The sequence below is a fragment of the Sciurus carolinensis genome, chromosome 12 (assembly GCF_902686445.1).
Source record: "Sciurus carolinensis chromosome 12, mSciCar1.2, whole genome shotgun sequence".
NCBI lineage: Eukaryota > Metazoa > Chordata > Mammalia > Rodentia > Sciuridae > Sciurus > Sciurus carolinensis.
In genome coordinates, this window is record NC_062224.1 from 110,550,652 (window position 1) to 110,569,624 (window position 18,973).

Sequence of the window (18,973 nt, forward strand, 5' to 3'; positions counted from 1 at the left end):
TGGGATTACAGGCGTGCTCCATTGCACCTGGCTCTTTTTGTTATTAACAAGAGGCATTAGGTAAATTTTGTGTATTCTTCTATTTAGTACTCAGGCTAAATTTCCTGACTAAGTTTAATATTTGTTAATGGATTTTTTTTTGGGTTTTCTGAGCACATAGTCATGTCCTCCATGAATAATTACCAGTTTTTTTTTTTTTTTTTTTTATTCCTTTTGTCTCTTTTCTAGTTTACACTCCAGAATAATGCTGAATAGAAGTAGTAGTAGCAGGTATTCTTTACTTATTTGTAATCTTTGATGTTTGCTCTAGGATTTTTGGTAGAAAATCTTTTTTCAGATTAAGTTCTACCTATTCCTTGTTTTGTAATTTTTGTTTTTAACTTAGTAATGAGGAAGCAAACACAATTGTAAAGAAAAGAAAAACAAGCAAATACAGGTAGTCAGAGGTGGAAAAAAACTGATTAATGTAGCTAGGCATGGTGGTACATACCTGAAATCCCAGCAACCCAGGAGGCTAAGGCAGGAGAATCTCAAGTTCAAGACCAGTCTTGGCAACTTAGGGATGACCCTGTTTCCAAAAATAAAGCAGGCCAGGTATATAGCTCTGTGGTAGAGTGCCTCTGGGTTCAATCCCCACTACTGAAACAACACCCAAAACTGATTAATGTACCATAGGGCAGTAAACCATAATTTTGAATCTTAACCTTCTTTGTATTTCTACAAAACAGTGCTAATAGTTATTGTGAATGAGTTTTGTCTTGCATCTTTTTAATGTCTATATGATCTGTAGTGATAACTCATTTTACCACTTCTGCTATTGGCAATATTTTTTTTCTTGGTCATTCTTGCTAGGGATTTATCCATTTTATTTGTCTGTAAAACAAAGCCAGCCTTTTTGCTTTGTGATCTTATTTATTCATTTGTTTTGTTGTTTTATACATAGTACCTCAGCTTATAGTGGTATATGTTTTTTAAAAGATAGTACATAGCAGACATTTAGTAAATAGTAACTTTATTTTATTTTTACTTTTCACATAAATTATAACATACCTGGCTACTAAAGAACTTTATACAGAACCATCTTAGGATATACAAAACTCTACATATTTGAACCTTAATTCTGATTATAAACAGCCTACATATAGTTGTACTAAATTCAAACATTTTAAAAATACATAATATAGAAATAATTTTTCCAAAATCCTATTTTCTCTAGCCACTGTCAGTTTGTTATATATTTCATCATCTTTCTGTTCCTGCACTAACATTATTTTCTACTAGAACGATTTGATCATACATTCTGAGGTTTCATACCTGTGTTTTGCATTCTTTTGCTTGCAGTTTGTCTTTACTTAACTAGTTATTCTGGATGTTTATGTCAGTATATAAATTTATCCAGTTCCTTTTAATAGGTGCATAGTACATTATATTTGGGACAGAAAGAGTGTGCTTTTTAGTAGATAGTGTGTTTTAAAAACTGTTATACATGAAGTTCGTAGACAGGAGAAATATAAAGGCTATGAAAAGGAAAGACGTGAGCAATAGAAACAAATTGTGGTTGAAGCGAGTACTGATGAGCAGCATAGACTTGCTCAATGCACAAAGCCATAATTATGACTCAAAAGAGATCCTTAAGTATAAGGCAAAACTTAGAGCCTCTTAAATATACAGCAGCCCCCACATTTTCAGTAGATCTACATATTCTTGTGATAAAGTGAAAGCATTGTTAAAGTTCTGGTTCTTGTTCTGCCCTATTGTGGTATAGCTTTGTACCTACATTTTCCTCTATTGAGCTTGAAGAACTTAGGAGATATTATACATGAAAGCACTTTGAAAATGAGGAAAATGCAAAACATTACATAAAAGTGAATATTACAATAGCTATTATCTTACTAGATAAGAGAACTTACTTTAAGAAGATAAAAATTATGCATATTATCCTTTTTACCTCCTTGAATCATCCTATGGACCAGAATTTATTCAAGATAGGAATTATGGCTGTTAAAGAGATTTTAAAAGAATCCTTTACATCATCATCCACTGTATACAGCATTTTAAACTGTATTTAATGTTTTTATTCTTCTGTTATTGAAGGAAACATTGAGGAGGGTCTAGGAAAATCATGCCTTGATATATATTTGCTTAAATGTTGACTTCATCTAATGTAATGAAGAAATGATGGGCAAACCTCCTCTAAAATCCTGACTTGATTCCATAAAAGATACTGAGATACTTGTTTTTGACCTCCCAATAACAAAGTGTGGTAGCTAAAATCATCATTAAGTTATTCTTTTCATAAACAATAAAACTTGACACTTAAAAGTCAAATAACACTATATTGCTTCAGCTTGATGTTCTGAAAAATTCCTTGCTTTCTCTGTCTTGTTACTCATAGACCCATTTCCTGTTTTTTGTTTTGTTTGTTTTTCTTCATCTATAGTTTTTGGATGAAGAATTGAAGGTAGCTGGGAAATACAAAGGAAATGATTATAGCCAATACTCTCCTTGGTCATGTGACACCATCGGCTCCTACATTGGAACCAAAGATGCAAAACCCAAAGATGTTGTGGCAGCAGGGAGTGTGGAAATGATGGTATGTGCAATGGCTAAGCCATAATTAATATAAATCAAGAGAAGCCAAGTAAATTTTCACTTGTTGTAGTTTAGGCACAAATAATTGAGCTTTGCTGTAGTTTACTCTGCAGTTGAACTGCATTAAAACTATACAGTTCTTTTGTTTCATTCAAGTTTAAGTAAAAACATTAGCTAGATAAAAGAGCATTTGTTATATTTCTGTGCAGGTGATAATTTCACACCAATTATTTAAAACAAGCTAACTTATTTTATGGAATTAATCAAGATGTTGGACCTCTGGGGCTGGGATTGTAGCTCAGCTTGCCTAGCATGTGTGAGGCATTGGGTTCGAGCCTTAGCACCACATATAAATAAATAAAAATAAAGGTTCATTGACACTTAAAAATATATTTTAAAAAGATGTTGGACTTCACCAAATAAAACTTTTTTACAACACTATAGTTTAAACAACAGAGTTGAATCTAATGAATAAGTATTATTTGAGTTAGAATTAAAGCTGATTAGCTTCAAGTGAACTCTAACATATTGAAATTTATTATATTTGTTTTATCTTGATTGCCTTTATAGTTTTTGAAGAAATAAAATTTTCCAGAGTCTTAGGCAGAGGAGCATTCCAAGTGTGAAACCAACCTAGGCAACATAGCAAGACTTTGTCTCAAAATTTAAAAATTTATAATAGTTGGGGTTAGCTCAGTGGTAGAGTGCCTGGGTTCAACCCCTGGTACTGCAAAAAAAAAAAAAAAAAGAAAGATGATGACTTCTTCAACACCACTATAAATAAATGACTTGATATGTATAGTAAAAATACAAGTAGATGACAGCTTCCAAAAAAATAGAAATGAATATAGAGGAGAAAAAGCAAAAACAAGCCTTTAGGGGTTGAGGGAATAGCTCATTGCTGGAGCACTTCCCTAGCACTTGTGAGAAACTGTATATAATCTCCAGCACCAAAAAAAAAAAAAAAAAAGCCTTTGTTTGTGTTTTTCTGTGGTGTGATTTGGGAAACATTTCTTTTAGGCCATAATAAGCCTTTTTACTCGAATAAGATGAGGAGGTAGAGTTAAACAGGAACCCTTGTTTTGGATGTAATTTACTTTCGGAAGGGATTATTACATTAAAGTACCATATGTACCAGCAAAATAAAACTAATTTCCTTAAATCAGTAAAGAATAAAAATGTTCTTAACACAATCTAGATGTAATAGAAAATCTCCCATAGAGGTGAAAGAAGTCTCAGTGTTTCTCAAACACTAATGTGCATACACATTACCTAGGACTCAATCTCTCTCCCTCTCTCTCTCTAAATAAATATATGTGTGTGTGTATATACACACACACACACACATATAAATATATATTTGTATATATAACATTATACATCATATCTATAGGGAGAAATACGTGTTTCTGGCCAGGTGCTGTGGCATATTGTAAATCCCAGCCACTAGGAAGACTGAGGCTAGAGGATTGAAAGTTTAAGGCAGACCCTAGCAACTTAATAAGACCCTATGTCAAAATTAAAAAAAATGAAAAGAAAGGGCTGGTGGTGTTGCTCATTGGTAGAGCATTTAACCACTGTGTACAAGGCCCTGGATTCAATCTCTAGTACCACAAAAATCTGTGTGTGGGAGTGCATGTGTATGTGTGCATATTTGGTCATGATATAAAATATATGTTTAACTGTGAGGAGTGATCATTGGTTTAAAAATAATGCTTTGTATGACAACTGAAGGCAACTAAAGATTTTAGTCTTACCAACTTGGGCCTTGTGCTCTAACCAAGCGGGGTGGTGCACACCTATAATCCCAGTGACTCAAGAGGCTGAGTCAGGAAGGTTGCAAGCTGAAGGCCAACTTTAGCAATTTTGAGAGACCCGGTCTCAAAAAATGAAAAGGGCTAAAGATGTAGCTCAGTAGTACAGCACCCGTGATTCAGCCCCCAGTACCAATATCATGCTCTTTATTTAACCTTATTACAGAGCTAGAAAAAATTATGTTAGAGATCTAAGTGTGGGGTAGACTTCTCATTCTGCTTTTTCCATCAGAATGTGGAGAGTAAAGGAATGAGAGACCAGCGATTGGAACTTCAGAGAAGAGCAGTAGAAACCAGTGATGATGACCTCATCCCATTTGGAGACCGACCAACAGTATCTCGGTTTGGTGCCATCTCTCGAACTTCCAAAACGCTATATCAGGGTGCTGGCCCAATGCAGGCTATGGCACCTCAGGGAGCTCCCACAAAATCTATTAACATTTCAGGTAAGAATCTCAGAGGTATGCTGATTCGGAGGATTTCATATTCGTGATTCCCATTGTAACTCCTCTTCTGTTTACTATCAGCACTTTCAATAGTTTCTAAGTCAGTAATTTTCAAATTTTTCCATAGAATCATCTTGTGTTAATAAAAATAATTATATTTCAGGGAATTCTAGAGATACAAAGTAAAAATTAAATGCCTATATGACTGTGTGGTTTTTTTTTTTCTTCAAAAAGCTTCATTGCTTTTACTAAAATATTCATTCTCAGTAAATAAAATTTTATGCTTGTATAATTATGTCAAAATGAACCCAGCTATTATGCACAGTTATAATCTAGCAATAAAAAGCAAAGCAGTAATAATGGAAACAGACGAAGAAATATGAAAACTGAAGGTTCTGTGGGAAAGAAACAAATAGCAATACCCTATTACCATTTTTGGTAGATGTCTTTCTGGACAGCTATATACAGAATATATCTATACCTTTTGGATTATGGGTACCTTAGAAGAAGAATCAAATCTGTGAATTACATCATACCACAATAAATCATTCACTTACAGATTATAGTCCATATGGAACCCACAGTAGCTGGGGAGGTTCTCCATATTCACCTCATCAAAACATAACTTCTCAGGGACACTTCAGTGAGAGGTATGAATCATATTTTTTACTCGTACAAATCTTTACATTTTCAACTTATTTTGTTTTTACAGTAAGTAGTGTTTTCATAAAATAAAACTTTAAAATTTATTTCATGCTTTTCTCACAAAAGGGAGCGAGTATCTATGCCAGAAGTAGCCAGTCATGGAAAACCCCTTCCATCTGCTGAGAGAGAACAGCTCCGGCTAGAACTGCAGCAACTGAACCATCAGATTAGCCAACAGACTCAGCTACGTGGATTAGAGGTATTAGCCCCTGAAAGTATAGATACTTTTTTGTTCCAGTATTTGCAGGGTTCTCAGAGATTTTAAATGGAGAAACTTTTGAGGTATTATGAACATAAAACTTTAAGGTCTTTTCCTTAAGAATCGATATGGTCAGTACTGGGCTGGGAATATAGCTCAGTTGGTAGAGTGCTTGCCTTGAAAGCATAAGGCCTGGGTTCAATCCCCAGCGCAGCCCCCCCCCCCCCCAAAAAAAAATTTTTTTTTCACTACTGGGTTTGATTCTGGGATAGCAGGAAATATTTATTGCTACCTACAGAGAGAAAACAGGATATCTAAATTTCCCAGCAGGAGCTTTTATTCTTTGGTGGCACAAGTTTAAGGTAAATGTTATTTATAAACGACTGCTTTTAGCTTTAGAGATTTTTAAAATTTCTCTTACTTACTTTAATCCTTGGCTTTTACAAATCTTTAAAAAGTAGAAGCTTAGGGCTGGGGATATAGCTCAATAGGTAGAGTGCTTGCCTCATAAGCACAAGGCCCTGGGTTCAAATCCCCAGCACCACACACAAAAAAAAAAGAAACAAAAAGTAGAAGCTTAGACCTTTGACTTAAAAAAAACAAAACAAAACATAATTCCTGTATAATGAGAATAATGTTTCATTTACATAGTTATTTACAGTTTATTATAAATTATGGTCGCATCTTTTTTTTCCTCCCGGTGCTGAGAACCCAACCCAGGGCCTCACATACTCACACAAGCAACTATATTACCACTGAGCTACATTCCCAACCCACTGTCACATATCTTATTTGCCCCTTGACCCTTACAATATCATTGATATGTTAGGCAGGTGGAATCGCCTCCGTCTTCTGATTGAAGAGATGAAATTCTTCTGTCATAAAAATGGAAGTCTGGGATGGAGGTTTAGTTCAGTTCATAGTGCTTGCCTAGCATTTGGGAGGCCCTGAGTTTGACCCCAGCACCACAAAACAAACAAAAACCAAAATGCTGTGTTTACTTATATTGCTCTTTAGTTCATTAACTTAAAATTTAAGATTCAGATCTTCATTTCTATAGGGTACAGTACTCCTTATCCTCAAACTCATGGCTTTTTGTCTCGTTGAAATTTCTAGAGCCATTTTCTATCTCAAAAGAATATTTGGAGCTGGGCACGGAGGTGCTTGCCTGTAATCCCAGCAGCTCGGGAGGCTGAGGCAGGATGATCAAGAGTTCAAAGCCAGCCTCTCAGCAACAGGCAGGCACTTAGCAACTCACTGAGATCCTGTCTCTAAATAAAATACAAAACAGGACTGGGAAAGTGTCTCAGTGGTTGGGTGCCCCTGAGTTCAATCCCTGGTACCCTCCGCCTCCCCCCGCCCAAAATTATTAGGGTCCTGGGATATAGCTCGCAATAGAATTCCTGCTGAACACACATAAGACCCTAGGTTCTATGCCCAGCACTAAAAAAAAGAGAAAAGAAGAATATTCATATTGTTTGGAAGCTTGCTGGATACTTTTTCATAGTTAAAAGACATTGCTATTGAGGGTTTTCCTTTGTTTTGTTTTGTTTTGTTTTGCAGTACTGGGGATTAAACTTGGGGCACTCAACCACTATGCTAATCCACACCCCTTTTTATTTTTGGGGGGGACATAGTCTCACTAAGCTGGCAAGACTGACCTCAAACTTACAATCCTCTTGCCTAAGCCTCTTGAGTCACTGGGATTGTATACATGCACCATTGTGCCTGGCTGCCATTCTTGAGGTTTTATTGAAATTGTAGGATTTATTTTAGAGAAAATTAACAACCGGGCTTGGTGCTGCAACCTGTAGTCCCAACTACTTGGGAAGAGGACTGCAAGTTAGAGGCCAGCCTAGAAAATTTAGCGAGACCTTGTCTCAGTATTTTAAAATGGGTTGTGGGGTAGCTAATAGTGTGTTGGCCTAGCATGAGTGAGCCCGTGAGTTCAATCCCCAGTGCTGTTTAAAAAAAAAAATCATGAAGGGTAGGGGGAGATACACATTTTTAGTTGACCTCTCTTTTAAATAAGAAAATAATTTATAGCCAGGTGTGGTGACACATGTCTGTAATCCCAGTGACTCAGGAGGCTGAGACAGAAGGATCCCAAGTTCAAGACCAGCCTCTGCAATTTAGCAAGACCCCCTCTCAAAGTAAAAAACAAAAAGAGCTGGGGATATATAGCTTAGTGGTAGAGTACCCCTGGATTCAATCCCTAGTACTGCAAAAAAGTAGTTAATACCTAAGACAAAATTACTATTTATCAAATTTAAATACCCCCCCCTTTTTAATTTACCTAGTACTTTAAGGAAGAGATTGTGCCTTGTAGTTCCAGTATTTTAATTGCAAATACCTGGGTGGTAAGTTTAAGTAGCTGTGGTCTGAAATTGGATCCATTAATTATGTGCATGGTGTAAAGTGTGTTGAGATTTGTATGTTCTTGGCTTTATGCATTAGGCTGTTAGTAACAGGCTGGTGTTGCAGAGGGAGGCAAACACCCTTGCAGGCCAGCCACAGCCGCCGCCACCTCCTCCAAAGTGGCCTGGAATGATCTCAAGTGAGCAGTTGAGTTTGGAACTGCATCAAGTGGAAAGGGAAATTGGGAAGAGAACCCGGGAACTAAGTATGGTGAGTGTTAACGATGAGAAAGGAGAGGGAAAGTGAAGTGAAACCTATGTGGTTGTGTCACATGACTCAAGTTCTTGCGTCATCTGGAACTCTCTAAGGCATTCTAATGAATGATTAGTGTTTAGAACAATTGTCATGAAGATGAGCTGCTGCCTCATTGGATCCTTCCTCTCTTTATTCCCATTTGGTTTGGGTGTGTTATTTGTCATAGGATTATTCAGGGAAAACATGGTGATTAATTGGGAATTCTTAAATTTCTCTTTAAAATATCACTAGGGAAGCAGATGAGATGATGTTTACTATTTTGTATTGTTATATAGAGATGTATTTACCAAGTAACATTTTAGTTTTGATAGCCTTTAAGTTATTGATGACCTATTTTTATGAGTGAGATGCAGTTCTCACATTTTTTCTGTTAACTTATGTTAGTTTGAGGCATTCTCTTCTTATTGCCAACCATAGATAGCAAGAAGGTGGGTTGTACTCCATTACACTTTTGTGTATGTATCTCTTCTAGTCTGCCTGTTTCCTTGTTCCTTTTATAAAACTAAACGTAATTTCTGGATCATCAGTTAGTTTGTATTATCTGTAGTTAGTCTATCCCATTAGCCCCATTAAATACAAGATAACGGACTTGTATCTCCTTCTCTTTCAAAGGAGAACCAGTGTTCTCTGGACATGAAAAGCAAATTGAATACAAGCAAGCAAGCAGAAAATGGACAACCAGAACCACAGAACAAGGTTCCAGCTGGGGACCTTACCTTGACATTCAGGTAATCTTATTAAACTATATACAAAAGAAAAATAATGCCACCTGTAATCCCAGCTATTTGGGAAGCTGAAGCAAGAGGAATTTACCAAGACCCTGACTCAAAATAAAAAAAATCATTAAGGCTGAGGATATAGCTCAGTGGTAGTGCACCTCTGGGTTCAATCCTCAGTATGGCCAAAAGAAAAAAGAGAGAGAAAAAAATTGTGTTATCTGTTCATACCAGAATAACTATTATGAATGTTTTTTGTTTGGGGCGGAGGGGGGGGGTTGGTACCAGGGATTGAACCCAGAAGTAGTTAATCACTGAGCCATGTCCCCAGCTCTGTTTTGTATTTTATTTAGAGACTGGGTCTCATTGAGTGGTTTAAGGCCTCTCTGAGTTGCTGAGGCCGACTTTGAACTTGTGATCCTCCTGCCTCAGCCTCCTAAACCTCTGGGATTACAGGCATGTGCTACCATGCTCAGCTAATGTTTGGATTTTTAAAATAATGTTATTCTATGTACATTGAGAGCAGAATATTTTTATATTAATCTAGGAATTCTAGAACTTAGACCCAGGATTGAATTATCTGTTAATTCCTAACAAAGTTTCTTACTGTGTTGTTTCTTCTCTTTGTTATAATTTATATTAAATATAGCCTTATGCTTTTAAATGATAAAAGTAATATATTCTGAATTTTTGGTACTGGGAATTAACACTTTAATCCTGAGCTACATACACCCTCAGCATCACCCCTTAAATTAAATATGTTACAAAAAAAATAAGTTGTAGGAAATTGAAAGTTTTCGATAATGATCAGTTTTACTTATTTTTAAAATTTGTTCTTTTTAGGATATACATGGCAGTAGAGTGTATCTTGGCATATGATATGTACATGGAGTATAGTTTATTCTAATTAGTATCCTATTCTTGTGGTTGTACGTGATGCAGTTACCCTGGTACTGTATTCAGATACGAGGATAGGGAAGTTATATGGGATTAATTTCTACCATCCTTCTTATTCCCCTCCCCCAAAGATAAATTTTAAAATTTTGTGTAATGGGGTATGGTGGCACACTCCTGTAATCCCAGCAACTCAGGAGACTAAGGCAGAAGGATGCAAGTTTGAGGCCAACCTGGGCAACATATCAAGGTCCTGTCTAAAAATTTAAAGAAGAATGTAGCTTAGCACTTTCTACATTACACTTATATGTAGCTTAGCATATGTGAGGTCTGGGTTCAATCCCGAGTATAGCAAAACAAAATTTTTTCTAATATATATCACCTGTAATTCCAACACCTAGAGATAAATAATGTTAACATTTTTACTGTCTTTAAAGTGTTGGGAGCATTTAGCCTGTTGTTTTTGCAAATCCACCTACCTACAATCCTGCCCTCTGATTTTTTTTTTTTTTTTTTTTTTGGGTGCTGGGGATCAAACCCAGGGCCTTGTGCTTACAAGGCAAGCACTCTACCGACTGAGTTATCTCCCCAGCCCCCTGCCCTCTGAGTTTTGATTGATCTGTCCCTATTTGGTATCCTGTTACAGCTATGGAAGAATATATGTATCAACTATCCTGAATAATCTTTCAATAAATAATACTGAAATTAATTGCACACCTTTATTTTCTTAGGCTATTTTGAGGTTTTTTGAATGCATAGGCCTGAGTTGACCTTCTGATGACATAGCAGGAATTTCTAATACCCTGTTACTTTTATTCTTAGCTTTTGGCTATTTTAAACCCATAGATTTTTAATAGATTCAAAACTATTTTCTAAGGATAGGGGTGTACTCCAGTGTTAGAGTGCTTGCTTTGGTCTTGATCCCCAGCACTGCAAAAAATAATAATCCCCTATACTAATAAACCTGCTAAATCAGAAGTCAGCATTTTTTCTTAAAGACCATTTGGTTATTATTTTAAGGTATGGGCTTTATAGTCTTTGTTGCAACTCTTAACTCTACTCTTAACAGTAGCAGACAATAGATAAATAAATGGCCAGGCTGTGTTCCAATAAAAATGATTTACGGAAACAGGAAGCTTGCCTACTTTTATTTTGCCAACTCTATATTAAAACATGAATGAGACTCTGTAAATTAAAATTTGGAAACCATTCATATATTTTTCTATGGTGTTCAATGATAGGACCTTTGATTTTATTCTACTGAATAATTGATTTTTTTCTCTCCTTTTTAAAATTGTAACTCCTTTTTTGTTGTTGTTCTTTAATATTAACAGTGACATACCGAATGGATCAGCCTTGACTCAAGAGAATATCAGCCTCCTATCAAACAAGACCAGCTCTCTGACCCTATCAGAGGACCCAGAGGGAGGAGGGGATAACAATGACTCCCAGAAATCAGGAGTTACTCCCAGTTCTGCTCCCTAAAACATGAGGAATCCTAATATTCTCTTCTGCCCCTAATCAATTTGTGGGGCATAGGGGTAGAAGAATAGATGACTTCTAAACATGTTCTCTAAGAGTGGTCAGAGAAATCCAGGAAAAGCACCAGAGGCAATGTGCACAAACACCACTACTAAAAACAAACCCTGCACATAGTTCACATTAATGCTTTTTTTTTAATTTAAAGAAAAAGAAAATTAGCAGTATCTGCAAGCAATTCAGATTAAATTTGTTTTTGTTCTGTGAATGAACTTTATTTTAATAACTTTGGACGCCTTGGATCCAGGGCTTTAAAAAAAAAAAAAAGATGATGATATTATATATACACTCTGTTTGATTAATTGTATGATCTTAATGAAGTAGGTTTTTCTTGTATTTTGGTATTATTACATACCCAGTGTATAATTCCTTAGCCCCAGTCCTTTCTAACTCTCACTGCTCCTTAAACTAAAACAGACAAAAAGCACTGGCATTTCTTAGAATTTTGTGGTGCTTGACAAACAGAGACAGTAATAGACTGAGTTATTAGAAAATGTGCAGCAAACTACATTTTCTCAGACCTGTTTAGAATTTTTTTTCCTTTTTGTATCACTAGGTTCATGGGTAGATATGTTTTTGTTATGGCATTGAAACTTTTGTTGTTACCTCTTAGAAGGGTTTTATTTTTAGCTTTTCAGAAAGAGAATTAACAACTAATGTTTTAGTTCCCTGTTTAGGATACTTTGCATTCTCTTAATATAATCAGAAAGGCAAATCACTGTTTGTCTTGTTTAATTAGATTTTAATGAAGATTAAGAGCAAGATGTAATTTGTTAGCACTAAAAATACCCAATTGGTGTATTGGCTGGGCTGAGCTCTTGGTTGGAAATTTGGAGTTTTTTTGTTTTGTTTTGTTTTGTTTTTTAACAAATTAAACTTCACTAAAATCATAGAATGCTCACAAACTAGGACAATCATTCACGTTTTAAAACTAACACTTGATTGGAACTTAAAATGAACACGGACACATTATTTCAATGAATGAAATATGGATACATTTTTTCTCTCACTCTCAAAATTTAAAAAAGCATAAAACAAAACCCCTGTATACTGGAGCCCCTGGCTTTCAGAAAGATTTGGCAAATATAAAACTGCCTGAATCTTAAGGATGGTTTATGAATTGATTACTTTTTGCTGTCCCAAAGTATTACCATAAATAAGTAGTAAATATTTTGAAGTTAATTTTCATTTATTAGGTATTCCAGCCTTGAAAAACTTTGTTCAAGAAAATTTTGAAAAGAGGAAGAAATTTTTTAAAAATTTCTTTAGTTCTGCTGCACATATTCTGATACCCTGAGTCTGTACTTAACCCCTATAAAGCATGTTTTGTGGGGATTATTTCGCTTTCTCTGTCCCTCTGTTTTCCTGATATTTTCAGTTTCCCTTTTTGGATTATACTACTAAATCAGAAAGCACTGGTTATGTAATAAGTTACTGCATTGCTTTGGTTGGGTAAAAGCAAAAGTTTATATTTTTCTTGTTTCTTATATTCTTAACCCTTAACTCCTGCTGAGGTCATAACAGCCTCAGTCTAAGCTCTGTTTCCATTATATTGTTAACTGAAACAAATGGGGGTGGGTGGGAAGGGTAATACAGTCCTGCCATTGCCTACCAGTAGGAGAGTCCAAACCGAACACTCTTTTGAGTAGCGATTATTTAATTTGCCCAGTCAAGGCACCGTGTTTATATACTATTTCACATTGAATTTGATTATGCCCTACAGACCTGGCTGGTCAAGGATTTGATATACACATTTGGCTTGGGATTCGAGCTTTCTTTTTTATTTAAATAAAAATTTATATATATATTATATATATACATATATACATAGCTATATCTGTATATATATTGGGTATGTTTTAAGGATTTCTTCGCATGAGCGCAGCTGTTGCGATAAAATGACTGATTGGGAGGTAGAAGCACTGAACGAAGGTGAGGCATTTTTTCAGTTGATACATACATTTTCCATTTTAAAAAAATGCATATATTTGCTTATTTTGGCCTTTTAAAAAATAAAAACCCTGTTATATTTACACTTTAAGTACTTATTGTTTGTTGGGAGAAGGAAAGAAACTTTTGTTATGTCTGACAGAGTCTCAAGAGTTTTCATTTCTCTATATAAAAGGCAACATTGTTGGCCTCCAACCTTCTGTAGGCAAATTTGGACATATCTTATTTCTCCTTTGGACATGTCAGATAATTCCTAAGTTTTAGAAGCAGTTGGTTTACTTTGGAAGTTGGAATGATTTCTGGTATTAGAAAAGAATTTATGGGTAATGGTTTTGTTGAAGTTCAGAATAAAAGTAAAGTTCCATTTGGGGTATTTATTGAGACCCCTGATAACTCAAATTCTTTCATCTTGTTTCTTCATATACACTAATACTTTTTTATGTATTTTCATTTGGGGGCTAAAAAAATCTTTTCTGCATGAATTCTCGCTGTAGCCCTCCCTGTCCCTAGAGGCAGTCTGATTGGATAGAAAAGCAGAATGGTAAACTGTCCTTTTGTCTAGTAGTTCAGCTGTTTTAAATTGGTCATTCTGCATTACCTGATGGAAATTGTTACAGCTTTCCTAGTGTCCTCCAGTGGGTTTAGGAATTTATTAAAACCCCAGAACTTTGTTTTGTTTTTGTTGTTTTTCTCTTGGATATACTTTGTGTTATGAGGAGCCCGTAAAGGTAAATGGCCTATTAGGGCATACGAATAACTACTTGATTCTTCAACTGCTTTTTTATCAAAATCTGGAAAGCATTGATTTTTTTTTTTTCCTGACTTTTTAAATGTATTTGTGCCTTTAGAGACATTAAGAAGTGAAACCAATCAGGTAGGAAATACAGTTTTTGTGCTTTCTTTTACACATTAGTTTCTTCTGGAGATAATTTTGTGCTTTTCAAAAGCAAGACTTGGAAATCTCCAATGAACTCCATCAACAGTTCTGAAAGGGTTAAGATAGGAGTAATGAGCATGTGTTCACTCTTGTTTAAATAACAAAGTTAGATTTTGTTATTATGAGAAATATAAAAGTGTTTTGGATTATTTTTTCAAGGAGTTTCTGGAGAAGTGTAGAAGACTTGAGAATAAGACGTCCAGGCTCAGTTTCCTGTCTTACATGTAGTTCTTTTGCCTAATCTATAGATATTGTCAAAAGATAAGTCTAATAGATGCCCTTTTTTAGATAATGTACAGAGCCTAAAGTGACCAAAGATCCATTCTTTATTTTCTAATTGAGAGGAAGTTAGTTATAGCATAGGTTCCTAGTAGTAATATTACTCAAACGATAATGACACTATTCTTAATGTCAACTACTCAGAATGTATAGAACAGCATTAATGTGGGTGATTCCCTTCTCCCATCTTATTTCCCTTCCCTTTTCCTATTCTTTCCCATGTATTTGTTTGCCTGAAAGATAAAAAATTGTTATGATTCTTATTTGCTACTTTTGAGTATGTAACTCCATCAGACTTTGCATGGGTCTTCATTGTTGGAGCTCAAAATTTAATTCCTAAGTTTTCCCATGAATGTCTCTTTTTTTTCCCCCTGACCCTTTTCCATTCTGCAGTTTCCCCTTGACTTACCCACTGCCCTTCCCAATCTGTAACAGTGACAGTTTGCTGCCTCAAAACAGAGCATTCAAATGAATTCGCTTAGCCAATAACTTCTGTGAAGTTGCCTTTTCTAATGGTGTTATTACTCAGTGATGCACAAATGTGGTATTTGCCCTACTGGTAGGCAAACAGAGGTCTGGTTAAGAATGGTAACCTGCTGTTTTCTTTAAGGGAGAGCCAAAGACTTGTGCTTTACTGTTTTGGTTTTGGGAGATATAGTAGCCATTTGATTGTGTAACCTTTTAGTATTTGTGAGTTGCCTGTACTGTGTAGATTTATCTAAAGTTAACTGTTAAAGTTAGCTGGCCTTATAAAATGTAAAATTAATGGAAATTCATCAGTTTTTCTAAACCTGTGAATGTCATCTTTTACAATATTTGTGTGTAATCAACCACCCTGCCTTCTTTGAGACTCTTTTATAGCATCTCCCATGGTTTTGTTTTTTCACTTGTGCCTGAAGGATGATACACTCTCAGGATGGTCAGGTCATGGGACTGGGTAATCTTGAGTATCTGGCTGGTGAGAAATAATTCATTGTAGTCAGATTCAGAGAAAAATAAGAATCTTCTCATTAAAGAGAATTCATTTGCTTTTATACACACACACACACACACACACACACACACACACAGGTCTTGCTGTCTTTTTTCCACTTTCTTTTTGTTCATTTTAAAGAACTGAGTAAAGGCTTCATAATAAAATCTCTCTGTAAAAACTACCTATAATGATATTTCATTAGGAGAAATGGCCCACTTACTTTTAGGAGAAATGGATAACTTGTCAGATAATTAACTGCAGTGTTTACTTCAACCTTTACCTTAAAATAATCCTAGTTTATTAAAATTTTAATTAATGACGCATGGTTACAGTGTTGCAAAGGTGATCTCTTCCCCTGAAAGTAAAAATCAGAGCTGCTAAACTAAAAACAGATTGTATTCAGCCTTGGGGACTGAACAGACAAGCTGTCTACTACTGGTGTCATTGTCCCCTGCATGCTGTCTTATTGATCCACTTCTACATTTCTACCTTGGACAGCTTTGATTTTTTATTTATTTGTTGCTTCAGCTCAGCTTTATGAAATTTTTCTGCTGAAATGATATTGGGAGTTGTAGATGAATTGCAGTTAATATTTTGTTTAAATTCTCAATTCCGCTTTTCTGAGCCACTTCAAAAAAGAAAGCTGTTTTTGTCAAAAGGTACTATTATAGTAGATAACTTAAGATTTGGAATTTTAAGACTTTGTTTTTGTGATTGCTGAAAGTCTTTTCACAATAGATTCTAATTGATAAGTAATACTGGCTGTAATGTTAATAATAAGAAACTGCCAACACCAGGAGTGACACCTTTTATTAATTGGTATGTTCCCAGTCGGTGGATTTTCAATACTGCACTGAGCAGAGGGGGTCCAGAACCCTTTGCAGCCCTGTTGAGGTCGCTGGGTTACCTCACCACTGGAACCCTTGTTTTCAGAGCCTCTGAGTTTTCAGCCAAACACTGAATTCCCCTAAACTTTGTCCTGAGCAAAACATCCCTAGAGTAACCTTTATTATCACAAGAAAATAAGGCACAACATCCCAAGGTAGAGAACTTAAACCTGTAGACAATATTGTGTCCAAATGTGTGTTTAGAGAAATAAAATCCTGTGGAGTTTGTTATCCTAATGTATCTTTATTATATACTAGATAACGTGACTTGTTTTCTTATATTGAGATTCCACTGTCTCTGGTTGGCTTTTCTTTGGTTTTGTGTTAGTTCTTGTTTTTTTTTTTTTGTTTTTTTTTTAACTCTAAGCAGACAGAGCTCACAAGTCTTTGGCATCCGTTTTAGGTTATACACTCAGAGTTGTCTTATAACTGGAAACCGTCAGGTGGGGCCCACCCCAGCGAGCCTGTGAGAGGGGCCGAAAAGGGTGGGAACAAATGGTGGGTTGGTATATTTTTTTTTTTTCTTTTTTGCCTGATTTTTTTTTAATTAAAATTTTTAGTTTTATCTCTCTTCATTGATTGGCTGCCTTTCTCACAATAATATCTGAACTACCCCATAAAATATTCCTTTGATTTAAAGGCATTTTAAGCTTTTTTGCCTCTAATATTCACCTTTCTCTCTTCAGCTGAGACACTCTCCTATTTTTTTCAGATGTATTGTTGCCTAGTGTCTTTTCCCCTTTGTCTTTTCCCGCATTATGGGATTGAAAGGAACTTGAAGATTTTTTTCTTTCATTTTATTCATTGGTCATGGACTTTATTAGCTTTATGATGAATCTATGACTTTGAAACATAAGCAATGGAAAAAGTAAATTAAGGTAATGAACAAAACCTTTCACCCACTTAAACATTTTCCAGTTGTGAGATTCCTCTTGATGTGTGTGGTCTCTTCTTGTTACTCCCTGCTACCCTTTTTCTGACTATGGTCAATTGGTCTTTAGGCTCATACCAGTCTCCCAGAGACATTCTGCAGTCATTATCACCTTTTTGGGTGGATTTTATTTTGTTTTGTTTTTTAAAAAAAAAAATAATAACTTTTTAACATTGATGCATATTTGCTTGGGATAGAGCTTGTGTAATTTACCAATCGTATTGATTGTATGTGATTGTGCCCTGCAGAGGTATACTTAACAAGACAAAAATAATCTAGGCTAATAAAGGAGCCCTTGAGATTTGAGTCAGGTTATAAGTGACTTTATAAATCACTTAGAATTTTGAATAGTGAGAATTCTTTCTCTTATTATAAATCAGTGCTAGATAAAATGTCATTTTTTAAAGGTTTTCTTGCATTCCTGGGTTGGTTGGTTGGTTTGTTTGGTTGGTTGGTTGGTGTGGGTTGTTTGAATCCCATTGCTTCGGTTCCTTGTTTTTTGTTTTGTTTTGTTTAGGTTTTTTTTTTGGGGGGGGGGAGGGGGGTTTGCCTGTCCCTACCCACTCGTTGAGAAATTTAAAAAAAATTTTTTAATTTAATGTTTAAACTTAAAGTGACAGCCAATTTTTAATTGCTGAATTTTGTGAAATTTTACTTTTTTCCAAATGTTTCCAATTTTAAAAGAAGTGAAGATAGTGGGTTGGAATTTCACAAGCTGTGAATAATTCCATAGCGTCTGGCAAACTGTGAAATCTTGTTTGAAGACTTTATATGACTTATCTGAAAGTTCTTTTGGAATAGGAAAAGAAAACCCTTGTTTGAAATGGACCATTTCCTCTCTTTAAATCTGGTTAGTATTTCTAATTTTTAAGCAGCCTTCAAAACAAATAAGGTGGAAAAAAAAAGAAATAATAGGACTATGTTTAGAGCAGTAGACTCTGAATAAGTACATGTTCCACTTGTTGCAGGTTTTTGAGAGGATTAGGGCCATCTTTTTCTATTTTCTATTATTTATGTGCATGTTGTTTATATCAAGATGCCACATTTTGTTAAAATGCTATTTCCTTCCTTTATTACCTTGGAAACTGACTCAGCCTCTTGTTGCTCCTAATTAGTATTTAAGGCTCCCATGAGTTGCAGATAAAAGGATTTACTTTAACAAGTAGAAGGAGGTGATTCACCATTTGGATTGTAAATATATGAAAGTGTCTACAAGGTCTTTATCTGCTTTCTGTCAGCATTTATATTAAATGATAAATTAATGAGGAATGTGTAGTCTGTTTCGTAAATGAGTCTGTGTCATCTTATTCAACTTTTGGGATTAGACTCTTACACCTTTTTGGGACGTTTTTTAAGATGAAAAGTAAAGAAATGGCTAATATGCACAGCACCCACACACACCCCTACATCCACATGTGTGAGTTCACGAGAATGG

The 18,973-nt window shown here is 35.3% G+C and overlaps 1 protein-coding gene and 1 non-coding gene across 4 annotated transcripts in view; both read left to right on the top strand.

The window, feature by feature from the left end:
* Window positions 1-18,807, top strand: part of Rc3h1 (ring finger and CCCH-type domains 1) — an 81,029-nt gene extending 62,222 nt beyond the window's left edge. Inside the window, exons 14-20 of one of the 3 annotated variants that reach the window (XM_047520313.1) lie at window positions 2,441-2,593; window positions 4,639-4,852; window positions 5,412-5,502; window positions 5,624-5,756; window positions 8,214-8,384; window positions 9,042-9,157; window positions 11,374-18,807. In XM_047520313.1, coding sequence (XP_047376269.1) covers window positions 2,441-2,593; window positions 4,639-4,852; window positions 5,412-5,502; window positions 5,624-5,756; window positions 8,214-8,384; window positions 9,042-9,157; window positions 11,374-11,524 — 1,029 coding nt within the window. In that variant the 3' untranslated portion in view covers window positions 11,525-18,807. The remainder of the gene's footprint in view (window positions 1-2,440; window positions 2,594-4,638; window positions 4,853-5,411; window positions 5,503-5,623; window positions 5,757-8,213; window positions 8,385-9,041; window positions 9,158-11,373) is intronic. The other 2 variants (XM_047520314.1, XM_047520315.1) reach the window with 2 other exon arrangements.
* On the top strand, window positions 5,898-5,973 carry Trnas-uga (transfer RNA serine (anticodon UGA)). Its single transcript has one exon. It is a non-coding gene; the product is annotated as a tRNA-Ser (tRNA).
* Window positions 18,808-18,973: the final 166 nt, after the last annotated feature.